Source organism: Felis catus, chromosome B4 (genome assembly GCF_018350175.1).
Source record: "Felis catus isolate Fca126 chromosome B4, F.catus_Fca126_mat1.0, whole genome shotgun sequence".
NCBI classification, from domain to species: domain Eukaryota; kingdom Metazoa; phylum Chordata; class Mammalia; order Carnivora; family Felidae; genus Felis; species Felis catus.
In genome coordinates, this window is record NC_058374.1 from 34,780,001 (window position 1) to 34,796,360 (window position 16,360).

General features: G+C 43.5%; 1 protein-coding gene across 1 annotated transcript in view; it reads left to right on the top strand.

Moving 5' to 3' along the window:
• BID (BH3 interacting domain death agonist) overlaps positions 1 to 16,021 on the top strand; it is a 29,050-nt gene extending 13,029 nt beyond the window's left edge. The window contains exons 2-6 of the mRNA XM_003988294.6: positions 3,635 to 3,710; positions 7,469 to 7,682; positions 10,810 to 10,949; positions 13,168 to 13,380; positions 14,567 to 16,021. Of these exons, the coding sequence (XP_003988343.4) occupies positions 3,699 to 3,710; positions 7,469 to 7,682; positions 10,810 to 10,949; positions 13,168 to 13,380; positions 14,567 to 14,578 (591 nt within the window). The 5' untranslated portion in view covers positions 3,635 to 3,698 and the 3' untranslated portion in view covers positions 14,579 to 16,021. The remainder of the gene's footprint in view (positions 1 to 3,634; positions 3,711 to 7,468; positions 7,683 to 10,809; positions 10,950 to 13,167; positions 13,381 to 14,566) is intronic.
• The last annotated feature ends 339 nt before the right edge of the window (positions 16,022 to 16,360 follow it).

Below are 16,360 nucleotides of genomic sequence, written 5' to 3' on the forward strand. Positions count from 1 at the left end.
CTCTCTCCCTCCCTCCCTCTCTCTCTCCCTCCCTCCCTCTCTCTCTCCGCCCCTCCCTCTCTCTCCCCATCCCTCTCTCTCCCCCTCCCTCTCTCTCCCCCTCCCTCTCTCTCCCCCTCCCTCTCTCTCCCCCTCCCTCTCTCCCTCTGTCTCTGTCTGTCTCTGTCACTCTCCTGACTTTGTGTTTTGTTTTGGCTTGGTTTGCACATGCAGATCAGTTATTCCCATTGGTGACAGCAGTGATGGAGGATTTGGCTGTGTGGTCTCATCAGGTGCTGGTCTTTATAGACTATTCTCTGTTGAATGAGGATGACAGAGAAGCTGGATTGTTGGACTCTTTTACACATAGGAATTATTGAGGACCCCCAAAAGCTTTTGATTAAGTGGGTTTTATCTATTATATTTTCTGTGTTTGAAATTAAACCTGAGAAATTTTTGGGTGCTTGGGGGGCTCAGTCAGTTAAGCATCTGACTTTGGCTCAGGTCATGATCTCACCGTTCATGAGTTTAAGTCCCACGTCGGATGAGCTTGAACCCCACTTTGGGTTCCATACTCTTTCTCCTTCTTTCTCTTGTCTCTCTTGAGATTCTCTCTCTCTCCTTGTCTCTCTGCTCACTCACTTTTGCCCTCCCTCTCTCCAAAAAAAAAAAAAAGTTAAAAAAATAAAACAAAATTTTAAAGTATTTGTTGATTCACTTGAAAATATCATTTCTTGTTGCTTATTAACAAATTTTTTAAAATACTGCATTTTAGGGGCGCCTTGGTGGGTCAGTCGGTTGAGCATCCGACCTTGGCTCAGGTCATGATCTCACTGTTCATGAGTTTGGGTCGGGCTATGCACTGACAGCTCAGAGCCTGGAGCCTGCTTCAGAGTCTGTCTCCCTCTCTGCCCCTCCCCCGCTTGTGCTCCCTCTCTCTCTCAAAAAATAAATAAACATTAAAAAAAAAGAAAAGAAATGCACATGAGTAAGGAGTGCAGTTTTTAAATAAAAAACTGGCCAGGGCCCCAGAAGGGGACATCCTCAAAGCATTTGTACAACTTGGATCCCCTTTCTTGGGTATTTTTTTTTTTTGTTTGGTTGGTTTTTTTCTCTAGAGCAAAAAGGAGAGTTCCTAAACAGCAAAGTTTTGACAGGAACATCCTAGTTCCAAAGGAGTCAGACTGATGGCCAGCACAATTCCAAGAGCAATAGTCAGTTCATACTCTCAGAAAGGACAAGACCTTAAAACAAATCCCACATAAAGCCTGGAGAGCTTGGGCATAAAGAGAGCAGAGCCTGAAATCCAGGAGAGAACTTACCCTCAAACTTTGGGGTCACTGAGAAAGCAGTGAGGCCACTTGGCTTTGTGGGCACCCGGTCCCTGTTTGCTCACCAGCTGTGGAGCTGTTGGGGTCGTCTCAAATTTCCCACTTCTGATCATTAAATAATATTAACCTTAAAAATCGAACTGCCAGTGATTTCACCAGCAGCTGTGGATTTATTTGGGAATAGCAGAGAACTGTAATTTAGAACAAGCAAACTATGGCAAAACCATAGCAAGTTCACAGAGCAAAGGAGAGGACTGTGCTTTTCCAGAGGAAATTGGAAGCTGGGAGGGCTGTAATAAACAAAACAAAAAGCCCAATTGGATGAACCAGGAGCTCCAATTATGGTGGCTCCTCATTGGCTGGGCTGTTGCTGGGGGAAGAGGAAAAGCTTTCTTCCTCCTGCTGGGGTAATAACGATAGTAAAGTAGTGTCAGACTTGTAAGGTACCTTTGTTCCTTCTGGGTCTGCAATTCATGAGGAGCCATGGGGCGTGAGAGCGCCCCCTGCTGGCTTGCTGCAGCCATTCTAAATGAGGTTTCCTTTTATTTTCACAGTATCAAAGTCTGGAGGAAATCAATTAAATGTTTATGTTAATTATCTCTTGAGTGCTATCTCCCCCACATAGTTTTCTAAAGTTACTTCTTGAGAGAACAAGGTGGAGGCCAGCATTCAGTCCACTGCACCTTTACATTGTTAGTGGCTTGTGGACATCATTTGGCTTCTGTGGCCTTTTTCCTGAGGGGCGTATTCTGTTTTATTCTTTGTCCCGATTCTGATAATGGTACCAGCTCTTGCCTCCTTCCCTATGGAGGGCCTGTGGGTAAGCCAGCATCCGTAGGTTCCCTGTCTGTCCAAATACACCTGAGTCCTTTGCTCTTGGCCCCCTTTCCTCCCACTCAGCCATACCCAGCCATGGGTTCTGCCAGATTCCCAGTGTGAGGGTTAGGGTGCAGCCTCCAGCTTTGCACGATCTCTAAGGCCAACAGGAGCACCTGAGACAGGGGCATGGGCAGATCGAGAGTAACTGTGTCCCACAAATGTGCACGGCTGCCTGGTGTGGAAGGCATGTCCTCCATGCTGGTCTTGTCCTAGCCTCCTTTTCACGTGCATGTGGGAGCCCCACCCGTGCTTCCTAAAGAGGAATTGGTTGTCTGTTCTTGTTTTTTATCTCTTCTGTTTAAGGACCCAAGATAAAATTGCCAAATTTGGCTGTTTTTTACCCTACAAAATGATGATTTCATTTGGTTAAAACTAATATTGTGTGTAAACACACACATACGCAGGCAAGTGCATTTTAAGATAGGATTATATTGTTGAGACTGTTCTTTAGAAACTTTGGTCTGTCTTGGACATCTTTCTCTACTGATGCACACCTAGATCTCTCATCCTTTTTTTTTTTTTTTTTCCCTCACGTTCTATGTATTCTACTTCATGGGCATAATTTTTTGAACTCAATTCCCAGTTGCCTTTTGTCTGGTCAATTGTTATGGGTTATTTAGTTTGGAAAATGTGCCATAGAGGACCTTTAATCTTTTGTGTAATTGTCAAATATATTCTTTTTTCTTCTTTCTTTCCTTTTTTTACCACCAAATGCTAGAAAACATTTTATTTCAAGGCTTCTTTTTTTTTAATATACATTTTATAAGAGCTCTTTTTGAATGAATGCCACTGAAATCATGTGGCCTCTGGAGAGAAATGGTCTGCCTTGCTGTCTCTTACTCCCCAAACCTAATTTTCTCACCCACCCGGATCAACACTGTACACTGCCTGCCTCTCAGCATAGTTGTGTGGAACAGAACAGATAACGTGAATGCTCTGAGAATGGCTGCACGCTGAAGTAATGGTTATGTAGTAGTCATATCAGTGGTCGTAGTAATAATAAAAGAGTCCCTAAAACTTCTAGGTATACTTATCAGCTAACTTTATTCTTGTAAAAAGTGCACTAGTGTAAGTATTTGCCTGAAAATAATTCATAAGCTATATTGCCCTATTTGCCTGATCAGTGAGCTCGGGGCGGGAGAGCTGAGCTCTGAGGTTGGAGGATTGATTTTGGGGAGCTCTCCATGCCTTGGCAAGTCTCTATAGTGAGGAAAACTCCAAAGTCCACTCACTTGGGCTGCTGCCCAGGTTCCATGCTGTGGAGCAAGGAGCAGCCTGAGTGAGTGTGGTTGGGATGGGTGAGGTGTGAGCCTGGCCACTGTGGCCAGGGCGCCTTTGAGCCAGGGTCCAGGATGACTCCCTCAATTCTTTCCTGAGGGTCCTGGAAAGGGGTGTCCCTGCAGGGAACAGCTGACTACCCTGTGTGCATGTGTGTCCTTTTCCAGGTTGCTGACTTGGGACACCTACAAGGCCGGAAACCAGACAGAGCCCTGCAAGGCTGCTTGTGCCATGGATTCTCAGGTCAGCCCATGCACTTCTCCTGGAGGAATGCTTTGGGAGGGGGAGCAAGGGTGACTGGGGCCAGCTTGTTCCTTGTGTGTGTGCAGTCAGTGTGCACCTAGCTGACCCCTTCTTTGACAGCGCTGCAGAGAGGAGCCTCACATTCACAACTTGCTGTAGCACAGTAAAAAAAGAAATACCTGTTCTCTCTCCTCTTCTCTTCCCTCCACCTTGTGCCTGATCACTCACTGGAAGGGCAAGGCGGCTTTCTGATTCAGGACCATTTAGAAACTCTAGAATTCTTGGAAGCAATCACCCTAAGGTCATATAGGCCATTCCCCTGGCTTCAGTAGGATGGTACCTAAACTGCCTTGTCTGTACTTACCTTTTAATTAGCTGGAAGAGAAAATCATAGCCTATCCAATCAAAAGCTCTTTATTTTCTTACTATAGTCTTTTTGCTTCCTTTCTTTTCCAAATTCTGTAGAGGCCCCTAGCACCAGAGGCTTTTCTGTGTCTACACTGTATGTATCAGCCTTCTCTTCTCACCAGCTATTGTGAGAGGTAACTGCAAAAAATCTAAGGATTTGATGGTTAAACTTAGTGGCTCACAGTTTCTGAATCCCTAAGCGTAGCAACATCTGATGCCTGGAAGGTTCTCATATATGCTTGTTAAATATCCTTCTAAAGGATGGAAACCACATGGTTTTTCAGGTTGCTAGCTGGAAGGACTGAGACATGGCAGGCTCAGCAGAGATGGTGGTTGCTTGACCAGGAGATTTCTGCAGATCCTCTTGTCCTGATGAAAGTCTGTTCTCAGTGTTCAGAATTCCCTTCCATTTGGTGCCGTTTAAACCTGCCCACCATTCTTGTTGTATTCATTCGTTGTTATTTTTTAAGATTTCCTTTAGTATTTCTTGTAGGGCAGGTCTACTGCTATATTTTTGTTTACTTAATTTATTTTTTTTAAGTAAACTCCACACACAGCACAGAGATCTCACGAACCAGGAGATCATGACCTGAGCCAAAACCAAGCTTAACTGACTGAGCTACCCAAGGGCTCCAGTTTTCCAGTTTTTAAAAAATTATGGTAAAATATACATAGGATAAAATTTACCATTTTAACCTCTTTTAAGAACACAATTCATTAATTAGCACTGAGCACATTCACATTGTGTCTCCATCACCACCATCCATCTCCAGGACTTTTCATCTTTCCAACTGAAACTCTGTTCCCATTAAACACTAACTCCCATCCTCCTGTCCCCATCTCTGGCAAACCCCACTCCACTTTCTGTCTCTGTGGATCTGACTATTCTGAGTCCCTCAGAGAAGTGGAATCCAACAATATTTGTTCCTTTGTGTCTGGCTTAGCATAATATCTTGTGTTTGTTTGTTTGTTTGTTTGTTTTACTATTATGGTACTGTTCATCCACATTTTAGTGTTCTTTGATTTTTTTTCTTTTTTAGAAAAACAAAATAAGAGATTGGTTTGGATTTTGGAGTTTTTTTTGCGGGGGGGGGTTGCCTTTTATTTATTTTTTAACTATTTGTACGGTGCTGGTTTTGCCAGGTTTGAGCACCTGGATTATCCCAATTTATCAAAACACATTGATGGCTTTCCATTTTTTTCTCTGCACTGAAACTGATTTTATAGCATGAGAGTTATTTTTGCTTCCTTTAAATCAATTTTGTAGTATGTCCTTCAAGGTTTCCTAAGTCTTGATCATTTTTCTTAACATACTTTTTCTTGTGATTTAAAAGGATAAATAGCTATCAAATCTTGCATCTTCTGAGACATCCATTTCAACTTTTATCACTAGAAGATCAAAAAGGGTCATAGTTTTGTACTCAGTTTGCCACAAGCTCTATTTGTCCTTGAATTAAATACTATCAGCTCCTGGGTGCCTGGGTGGCTCAGTTGGTTAAGCGTCTGACTTCAGCTCAGGTCATGATCTCACAGTCTGAGGGTTTGGGCCCCAAGTTGGGCTCTGTGCTGACAGCCCGGAACCTGGAGTCTGCTTCTGATTCTGTGTCTCCCTCTCTCTCTGCCCCTACCCCACTTGTGTGCTCTCTCTCTTTCTCTCAAAAATAAATAAACATTAATTTTTTTGTTTAATGCTGTCAGCTCCTGAGCCCGCTTGCTTTTATCTTTCTTTCTTTTCTTTCTTTCCTCTTCTTTCTCTTCTTTCTTTCTTTTCTTTCTTTTCTTTCCTGAGCCTGCTTTCTGATTTGTGATGTAGTCTGGTCTGACATGCCCATCTAACAGTGTCTGTCAAACTGCTTTCCAACCACCTGTACTAAATGTTTGAGTTTGTGGTAATTCAACCCACAACCCTGCCCCAGCCTTCCTTTCTTCTCTTCTGGGCAGGACATCTCCTTAAGGAAGAAATGAAGGATGTTCTTGAGTTTCTAAGCTGTCTTGTGCCACCTGGCCTCATTATACAGTAATTATAAGGATACACACACACCCCCGTTTTTTTTTTTAAGTTTATTTATGTATTTTGAGAGAAAGAGCAAGCAGGGGAGGGGCGGGGGGGTGGGTAGAGAGAATCTCAAGCAGGTTCTGCTCTGACGTGGGGCTCGGCCTCAAGAACCATGAGGTCATGGCCTGAGCTGAAACCAAGAGTTGGACACTTAACCAGCTGAGCCACCCAAGTGCCCTGGATTTTTCCCCCTTTTAAGGGATAATTCTGGAGAAGTAAAAACTGGTTAACAATACGTTAGCTCCTTATTTTGTGCATTTTATTTATTTAAAGCCATTTGCCCTCTAAAAACTGTCCTAAAAGTTTTCTTATTTTTTTCTAATGAAAAATATTCAGGACTTAGAAGACAGAAATAAACATTACAAGCACCTTCATCTTCTTCTGTTGACCTTCTCTTACAGTCTAGTATGTGTATTTTACATTTATTTGGGAAAATCTCAGTATCCCTAGGCTTTCAGATGATTCCCTCTTTCATCCTAGGTCTTCGATTGCTCTGAGCACCCCTGGCTGCCAGGTCTGCGAGTTTTCACCTTTGTTTGCCAAGAACACCATCCCAGATGCACTCGGCACACTAGAAATGTCCCTCCTGGATCCCAGAGTACAGATGTCCCTCTTGGCCCCCAGAGCTCCCCTGCAAGTGTTGCTAACAGATGGAGAGCTGGCAGGCAGAGACCACCAGCCTCTCACATTAGAGCAGGAGCCATCCCCCTATATGAAGCAAACCAAGCCTACCCAAAGGCAAATGTTATCTGTGGTCATTATTACCCAGTATTTATGGAAAATTTGCTGGTTGCACAATACCATCTTGGCCCACAAAGAAGATTATGAAAGAATTTCTAACTGCTGGATGCGTAGCTGGTAAGGTGGGCTAAAGTTGGTAAAAGACACGTGAGAGTTAGCATAAGCATGTAGATGTATAAGGATGATATCTAAGTGATGATATTGGCTGACTTACCTAAAACAGCCTTTGTACTTTCCTCCTCCGAAAGTAAGCTCACCCCAGCTCAATGTTTTCAGGATGTCAAGCATATGGTAGATGAACCACCTTCTGCAGAATTGGAGCTTCCTCTTTGGAATCTACAGGTGGTGTTGCTTAAAGCAGGCTCTGCAGATTTGGCCTCTGCCCACTGAGTCCTCTTGTATGCACAGGTTATTCAGATATCTTGGGCCAGTGAGGCTATTTCAGGCTCAGCTACCCTCAGAGCCCTTTTGCCAAGCTCAGCTGTATGAAGGGCCTCTGGTCCTGGACTAGCTTCCCACAGGTCTCCTTGATTTGACTCCCTTTTCATCTTAGGTCAGCAATGGTTCAAGCCTCCAGGATGAGCGCATCACAAACTTGCTGGTGTTTGGCTTCCTCCAAAACTGCTCCAACTATAATTTCCATAAAGAGTTAGAGGTGTTGGGCCGTGAACTGCCTGTGCCACCAGCTTACCTGCAGGAGGACCACGATGATGGGCTCCAGACAGATGGCAACCGGTGCAGCCGCTTCTTGGATAGCGAGGAGACAGGTACCTAGCATAGCCTCCTCTGCCCCAAATCTGGGCTTTGCTCTCTCCACTAACTTTTAGGGAACTTAAGCCCTGGAAGGAACCTTTGGACTCAGTGTCCACCTACGTGGTTTCAGTCCACTGCATATGTTTGTGTCATATGGTTGTTTGGTTTGTACCTCATGACTCCAGTGGAGCAAGACTCTCTAGTTTCCAATCAGTTGAAATCCACTCAGTTTCTTTATAATGATTCTTTGAATCTGTATAGTACCTCACACTTTCACTTTCATATGTATTACGGCATGATTATCTACAACATAACTAGGGCATTGAAGTATTCTGAACCTAATTTCCAAGTGAGGAAACTGAGGCCCAAAAAAGGGTCAATTACAAACCCCAAGTCAGGCAACTACTGGACACAGTCCAACCAGGTCTCGGGCCAGGCCTGTTTCCTTAAGCTGGGCTCCATCGTCCTCTGCTGCTGCCTCCCAGTATATCATGGTTTCGAGGCTTTCTTCACTTTTCCTCACCCACATCCCTGTGCTGCCCTTCCAACCTCACTTTTTACTCTTCTTTGTCACTGGTGAGGCCTCCACAGAGGGAGGCCATTCTGAACTCTAAGGCTGAGGGAGCAGGGCTGGGAAGCAAGATAAGGATCAGCCACTCCCAGATTTGGGCCTGGAACAGTGGTTCTCAGTAGTGTGCACATTGGAATTCCATGAGGAACATTTTCAAAATGCATAGCCTTTGGGCTTGACTGCAGCTGTCTGAACCAACATGTTCTAGGGTGGAAGACTCTCAGGTGTTTCTGGGGTATATGTCCTGGTTAGAATCACTGCCAAAGGGACTCTGAGGTCTTGGACCCAGTCCTCACAACCTAGCCAAAGGACTGAAATCCTGCCTCCTGCCGCCCAGGTATCTCCTGGCATAAGAGATTGCACTGCCCTCTTGTGGCCATGGGGGAGACCAACAGCTGATCCAGCTTTTGGACCTCCAGCTCTATGTTAAATTGAGTGGATGGGGGATATGGCAGAGTTCCCCCACTAGCCAGGGTGTGCCAAAGACTTCTGTGCTTTAGAATCCAGCTACTGTATCTCCTGGGTAGCTCTAAATTTGAATAAGGGCAACTGGCCCCCTTTGGGGAAGGCTTAGGAGGGGGTGAAGGGCAGGAATGGCTTTGCTGTCAGAAGCTGTGGCCGGAGTAACTGTAACCAGAGGCTGTCCCCTGGGCTGTCTTTTGCTCTTCTGCACCATTCCTTGCCCTTAGACTGCAAAGCCTGGCTTAACTCAGTGTCCAGAGTGCTAACCATTACACTATGGAACCCCACAAGCCTGGCTTAACTCAAATGGCATTTGCAAAGGTACACTTAACTTCACTGCTGGTGGAAAACTAGCGTGTAGATTAAGTACCTGATGAGATTTGGAAGCAAAAGGCAAACTAGAGGCTCTGTACACCACAGTTTCACTGGTGAATTCATTTACTCAGCTGGACACCGAATCCGCCACGGCTCCTGAAGTTGCCGCAATAAAGTGGAAAAGCACAGAGAAATCAGTGAGGCAGAGTCAGTATGGTGGGAGCTACGGAGAGCATGGTCCTCCACAAGGGATCAGGAAAGACTTCACAGCTATAACTGCAGTTGAGCTGGGCTATGGAGGGAGGGGTACATTTTGGCTCTTTGGAAACTGGGAAGAGGGAATGGCAACAGCTTAAGCAGACACTTGAAGATGAAAAGATTAGGGTCTGTAAAAGGTACTGTGAATAGTTGTTTGGCTAGAGTGTTTGGAGGGAATAGTGGAAGTTATGGTCCAAGGTGTTTGGAAGCTAGGTTATAGCTTGTCACTTGAGCAAGGTGTGAGCACATGAATGAGTAGAGATCACAGAGATCACAGAGATTCAAGGATCACAGTCAAGACCACAGTAGGCAGTCTAGGGCAGGTGAAATGCTGAAGGCACAAAATTTAAGGAGGAACTGTCTCCAGGGGCACACCAGGACACTTCACCCTCTCAGTGCCTTGCTTGCCAAAGTATATTGTGGAGAGTGGAGAAGGGCCTGGAGGGCAGTGAGAAGGCTAAGAGGCTACAGATGAGAGCTGATGGAGAATCCACACCCAGGTGGTGGCAGTGGTAATGGTGGGACAGATGGTTGTATCTGTGAGATAAGATTGGACAATTGCTTGAGGATGCCTGCAAGGACTGGGGAGATTGAGATTTCTGTCCTGGGTAAATAAGAACCCGGAGGGAAGGTGCAAACACAGAATATAAGATTTAATGGGAGAAATAACAATGGCTGGCATTTGTTGATTACTTACTAGGAGCTAGGTACAGGATCCATTCATTTACACATTCATTAATTTGTGTAGTTGTCTGTTGAGCCCTACCGTGTGCCTTGCTTTGTTTTCAGTGCTGCATATTTGGCAGTAAACAAAACAGATTTAAAAATTGGAGCTGTTAGGAAACTTACCTTCTGGCAAGGGAGTTAGACAAAGAACACGGACAGGTAAAATATATGGTGGTAGTGAGTGCTGAGGAAGGAAAAGGGAGGGCGACGGAGAGGGCAGGTGGCAGTGCAAGTGGCAGTGTTAATAATCTCGGACAGAGTGGCGTTTGAGTAGACCTAAAGGAAGAGAGAGAAGGAGCTGTGTTCTCTGGTGGCAGATGCGGGGCTCTAACTCAGTCTAACAGCAGAGCCTCTGCCCTAATACCTTCTTAGGCTGACACCTGTTATATGATGGGGTCTAGAACTGGCAGCCGTGAAGCTTGCCATCAGATTCATGCCATGGCTGCTCAGAGTCATGATGCCTTGCAAGTCATGGATGCCCTTGCATCACTGTCTTTTTTGTGGACAAATGTTGACTCTTTGCAGGGTGAGGCCCACTTCTCCAGTCTTCTGCTCATTTAGACCCTTTCCTGGCCCCAGCACTCCACCCCTGCTCCCCTGACTGCACCCAGGTCCTCACATAGCAGCTCTAGTAGAATGGAGCATGTGCCGTCAGCAAGCCCACCATGGTGAGCTGTGGAAGCAGGAACTAGCTTTGTTCCAAAGCAGAATCCCTTTCTTTTTCTGGTATGGGATGGATTGGGAGGAGGGGTCAAACAGGACCATTTTTTGAATCTGCTGTGTCTCTGTGTCCCTGCCTGAACATTCAGATTCTGAGAGTCAAGAGGAAATCATCCAAGATATCGCCAGGCAGCTCGCCCAAATCGGGGATAGGATGGATCACAGCATCCACCCAAGAGTGGTGAATAACCTGGCAATGCAGTTTATGAATGTGAACCTGTCAGAAGAAGTAAGTGAGAATATTCACCAGTGCCCTTTCTGGGTTAGTCAGGAAGTGTGAGAACTTTTTCAGTTGTCAGGTGTGTGTGTGTGTGTGTGTGTGTGTTTTTGTTTTTGTTTTTGTTTTTGTTTTTTAATTCCAATGTAGTTAACATACAGGGTTATATTATTTTCAGGTGTACAATATAGTGATTTAACAGTTCTATGTATTACTCAGTTTTCAGCACGATAAAGTGTACTCATAAGCCTCTTCACCTATTTTACTTATCCCCCCAATCCACTTCCATCTCTGTTAACCATCAGTGTGTTCTCTATGTTAAGAGTCTGTTTTTTGGTTTGTCTCTTCTTTTTCCCCCTTTGTTCCTTTGTTTTGTTTCTTAAATTCCATATATGAGTGAAATCACATGGTATTTGTCTTTCTCTGACTGGCTTATTTAGCTTAGGATTATGCTCTCTAGATCTATCCATGTTGTTGCAAAAGGCAAGATTTCATTCTTTTTTACAGCTGAGTAATGTTCCATTTTGTATACACCACATTTTCTTTATTCATCTATCCATGGACACTTGGGCTGCTTCCATAGTTTGGCTATTGTAAATAATGCTGCAGTAGATATAGGGGTACAAATATCCCTTCAATTAGTGTTTTTGTATTATTTGGTTAAATACCCAGTAGTGTGATTAGTAGATGGTAGGGTAGTTCTATTTTTAACTTTTTGAGGAATCTCCATACTGTTTTCTACAGAGGCTGCTCCAGTTTGCATTCCTACCAACAGTGCATGAGGTTCCTTTTTTCTCCACGTTCTCATCAACACCAGTTGTGTTTTTTGTTGTTGATTTTAGCCATTCTCACAGGTGTGAGATGGTATCTCATTATGGTTTTGATTTGCATTTCCCTGGTGATGAGTGATGTTGAGCATATTTTCATGTGTCTATTGGCCACTATGTCTTCTTAGAGAAATGTCTGTTCATGTCTTCTGCCCATTTTTTAATTGGATTGTTTGTTTTTTCGAGTTATAGAAGTTCTCTATAGATTTTGGGTACTAACTCTTTATCAGTTATGTCTGAAAACCTCTTCTCTCAGTCCACAGACTGCCTTTTAGTTTCCAGTTGTTAATTAAAACACCAAGGTCTGTCCTTTGTCTCGTATCAGACAAACCAGTGTCCAGTGAGGTAATTCAGTGCCTACAAAACAATTGGAAATAGAATCATAGCATGGTTAATTGTCTTTCAGAAGAATTAACTTACTTGGTATTTAGGAAACCTGAACCTTAAGTCAGAGTTAAGAGTTTGATATAAAACCTTCCAAAAAAGATTAACAAAACATATATGACTCTTCCAGGACTAACTTATTCTTTCCTCAGTTTTAGAGAGTTGAATAAAAATGTGAGTGAGAACATCAGGTCACTTACCACATGTGACAAGAGTGACATTTTATTTAGCCCGCTACTCTTAACTTCATGGTTAAAATCAGTATAGAGCTTCTGTCCCTTGCGGGTACTGTAAACTAGCTCCTCTAGCCTTCCTGAAGAAACTTAGTGGGAGAGATGCCCCAAGGCTGTCAAATCTATGGCTACATGAGTTTGGAGGAGGGGAAAGATTCCATCCTTTTGACTGGAGCTGCAAATGCAAACACCCCTCACTACCCAGAAATGTGTCTGTCCTCCAGGGCAGCCTCCTGCCTCCAGGAAGGTTTGTCCCCTCTGGATCAGCAGCTGTCATAGCCGTGGTATTGTTCTGCCTCGGGTCCTCTCCCACAATGTTAACTTAATTTTGCATATGAGTTGATGAGCTTGAAGGTCCTTAAGAGTCTGGTGGTCTGTGATGTGCCCCTGCCATGTAGTGAGAATGTCATGTTTAGCCCCCTTCATCTCCTTCCGGTAGCTAGGTCTGCACTGGTAAGATAGGTCTAAGACGTCTTGGGTATTTAATTAATTCTTTATTTTAAGTGCCTTAGAGGCAGGGAATGACTCATTTGTCTATGTGAACACACACACTCAAGATGTATTTGATGAATGTGTGTCCAGCTATGGGGACTGAGCTCAGCCTACCCTTTCCATTGCCTCTCCAAATTAAATTCTCACTCTCCTCCAGCCTCCTCAGCTGTTTAATAAGTTCTTCCCTCAAAATGAAAGCATGCTTCTTCCTACTTAACATTGGTGGACTGTTCTCCTTTCCGAGGGCAGAATATTAGTGAATGAAGTTTCATGTGACCCTGTGTCTACCTGCAGGACAGAAGGAAGCACCTTGCTGCTGCACTGGAGCAGGTCCTACAGACTTACCCGAAGGACATGGAGAGGGAGAAGACCGTGCTCATGTTGGCCATGGTATTGGCCAAAAAGGTGGCCGATCACACACCGTCCTTGCTCCGTGATGTCTTTCGCACAACAGTGAACTTTATTAACCAGAACCTACTCACATATGTGAGGAACTTAGTCAGAAATGTAAGAACCAGTGATGTCACCTCCTTGGCATTTCGCTGAATCCTCTTGGTCTCTGCCTGCTCCTTCTAAGGTCTGGAAACACAGCAGAGCTCTCTGCTGCCGGGCTTCTTTCATCCTTTCTCCCCTGCTTCTGGTGACCAGACCACACGAAAGGGACCTTGCTACTCAGGTAGAAGGTGTGGCTTTGCTTCTGTGAGAAAGTTGTGTTGTAGAAGGTGGTGATGAGCACCCCTTTGAGCTTCATCAACTTTATTTTTAAGACACCCTGCTATCAGAGCACCCTGCACACTCTACTCTTGCTAGGATCCAAGTCATACAGTGTAGGTTACGGGTAGAGCATGAGAGAATGTGGTGGGAGTGTCCCCAGCTGGGCTTCATCTGCCTTCACCTCCACCTCATCACAAACATAAGTATAATTTACATTTAAAAAGATGTTTACCAAAAAGGATGTTGGGGAGAGATGCCAAAATGGATAGTCAAAAAGGGGGAAAAACTATCTAAAATCTTGCCCAGAAAACCTGTCCAAGATATTAAAAGTCACAATTCTTCATGATGCTGCCTAGGAAGAAGGGCCAGACAGGTAGTAAAGTCTGTTGCTTCACTTTAACTGGAAATTAAGTGGTTGTATCTTATCTGTAAGTTTAGTGAATGTTTGGGATTTTGTGTGTCAGAGGCATTACTCAGGCATCTAACCCCTGATGCCTTTCTCTGTGTGCCATGGTCTTCATTTATGGCAGCATTTTAAAACAGGAGAACGAATACAAATCTTGAAGCTGAATTGTTGGGAGAAGGTAAGCCTGAGAAAGTTCGTAACAGCTTTCACCAACAACCATCTAGCTGGACAATAAGCGGGCAAGATGTCAACAGCTATCTGTATTAACAGCCTCCCGAATACTGAAGGGCTGAAACAGAATCTTCATTCCTTGGACCAAGATGCTTCTTAGCACCAGAAGTGATTCAATAGATGTGAATATCCAGATCTCAGCACCTTGAAAGCCTATGTCTTTGCAATTGCTCCCATGTAGCAAAAAGGAGGATGCAGCGATCTAAGGATGACAGGGCTCCAGAGAGTGTGTTTTGCACAACCCCGGCTTCACATCTATTGATTGTGGCACCAGAGTCCTTAAGTACTAAATCCTGGTTAGTGAATCAGACTGGCTAATTCTATTTTCCTTTCTTGCTGCAGGAGATGGACTGAGTGGACAACTCTGCAAAAGTACAACTGGTTAAAACTTGATATGGTGACAACAGTACACCTGCCTCCAGTGGAGATGGAGCCATGGCTGTGTAAACAAAGTTCTTAGAGAAGATAGGCGCGAAGTAATAGCTATTTATTTCTTACTATTTTAAAGATGATGTTTTAAGCAAGTGATTCATTTAGAAACTTTACCTTAACATACTTGAATGAAAATGTCAACTTGCACAGATTTGAAGGAGTTTCATACCATCTTCCAAATCCACTACACACTGTGCCTTTATCTTATTTCAGCTGTCTTCACTTGAAAATTAAATTTAAGAACAGATTGTAAGGCAGAAAAAAAGGTTTTTTTGTTTAAGAAAAAAACCCATGTTTTTTTGTTTAAAAAAAAATACTGTTTATTAAAGTGCAACCTTGAGGTGTGGTCTGACAGCAGGCAATATGAGGAGAGTAAGGTCTGGAGACGGATGAACTTACCCCTCACAAATGAAAAATTCCTTTCAATGTAGGGCACACCTGATACTAAGGAAGTTAACAGTCTTCCCATTTAAAAACCAAACAGTACAAGAGGTTCTGGACTAAAGTTCTGTACTCAAACAATGGGAAAATCAGGCCTCAAAACATGATTTTTTTCAACTCGATTTCCTTTTGAGTTAAGAAGGACCACAGGCAATTGAAAGGTGTGGCGATCATTTAAGGACCCACGTCAGCCACAGCTTCCAAAATCAGGTAACCAAATGCACCTTTTCTTTCCAAGAAGTCAAGGCTCTGATAAAAATTTTAAGCTGATGCAGTACCAGAAGCTACTACATACAGCCCATGGGGGAATGTCTGTTAATAATCTTCCATTTTCATTTTCCTCCCATATCCCTCAGCTTACCCTTGCCTAAGAAGTGATATCTGAAGAAAACAGGTTTCTAGCCATAAAGATAAAACAATAGTTAGACTTTTAAAAATTCAACAGTTGAGGTGGTTCCCTTTCTTAGAGACACAGTCAGAATGCAAGTAATAACAAAAGTAAGTCACTTAGGTAGTGCCAAAATAAACCAGAGAGAGCTTACATTTAGAAACAGTGCAATACTGGTCTGTTGTTCCCAGCGATAAGCATTTCCTAGGATTCTGTTTAAAGGTACAGTGGTGGATGCTGGGTCCATATCACACACATTAATGTTAGGCTTACCAGTAATACCGTCGTTACTATGAATAGAACACTCTGGGAAAGGGTATGAACAAGAGTAATAGGTACTAAGAAATACTTTCTTGTTACCAAAAACACTTTTCTGTTCCTTGAGAGTTTAATCAGAAAAGAAATATGACTGCATTGTTCAGCATTAAATACCACACTAGGGCTGGGCCTCAATCTGCTATCTGCAGTATGTTGCAAATACTAAAAGCCGTGCAGTAAGAAGGCCACCATTTGGAAATAAACCGGTAATGCTGTTATGTTTTGGAGTGGACTTTTTTTTGAAGGATTCATATCACAGTGAAAACAGGTTGAATCACACATATACATACATACCCACTCATCCATACGTGTATCAGTTCAATCAGATTCTCACTAGGGGTGGGGGGACACTTTCTTCTGAAAGGAACAATTTAAATACAAAGTCAACTCTAATGGAAGAAAAAAAGAGCTCTAAAAACGACAGATAATTCCAGACTATCTCTTATAATACAACTTTTCACATCTTTATCTGCCAGTTTTGCTTAAATTGATACAGTAGGCCACCATTTTCATACAGCTTACACATACGTGTTGGTGTAAATTTTTTCAGACCAAGT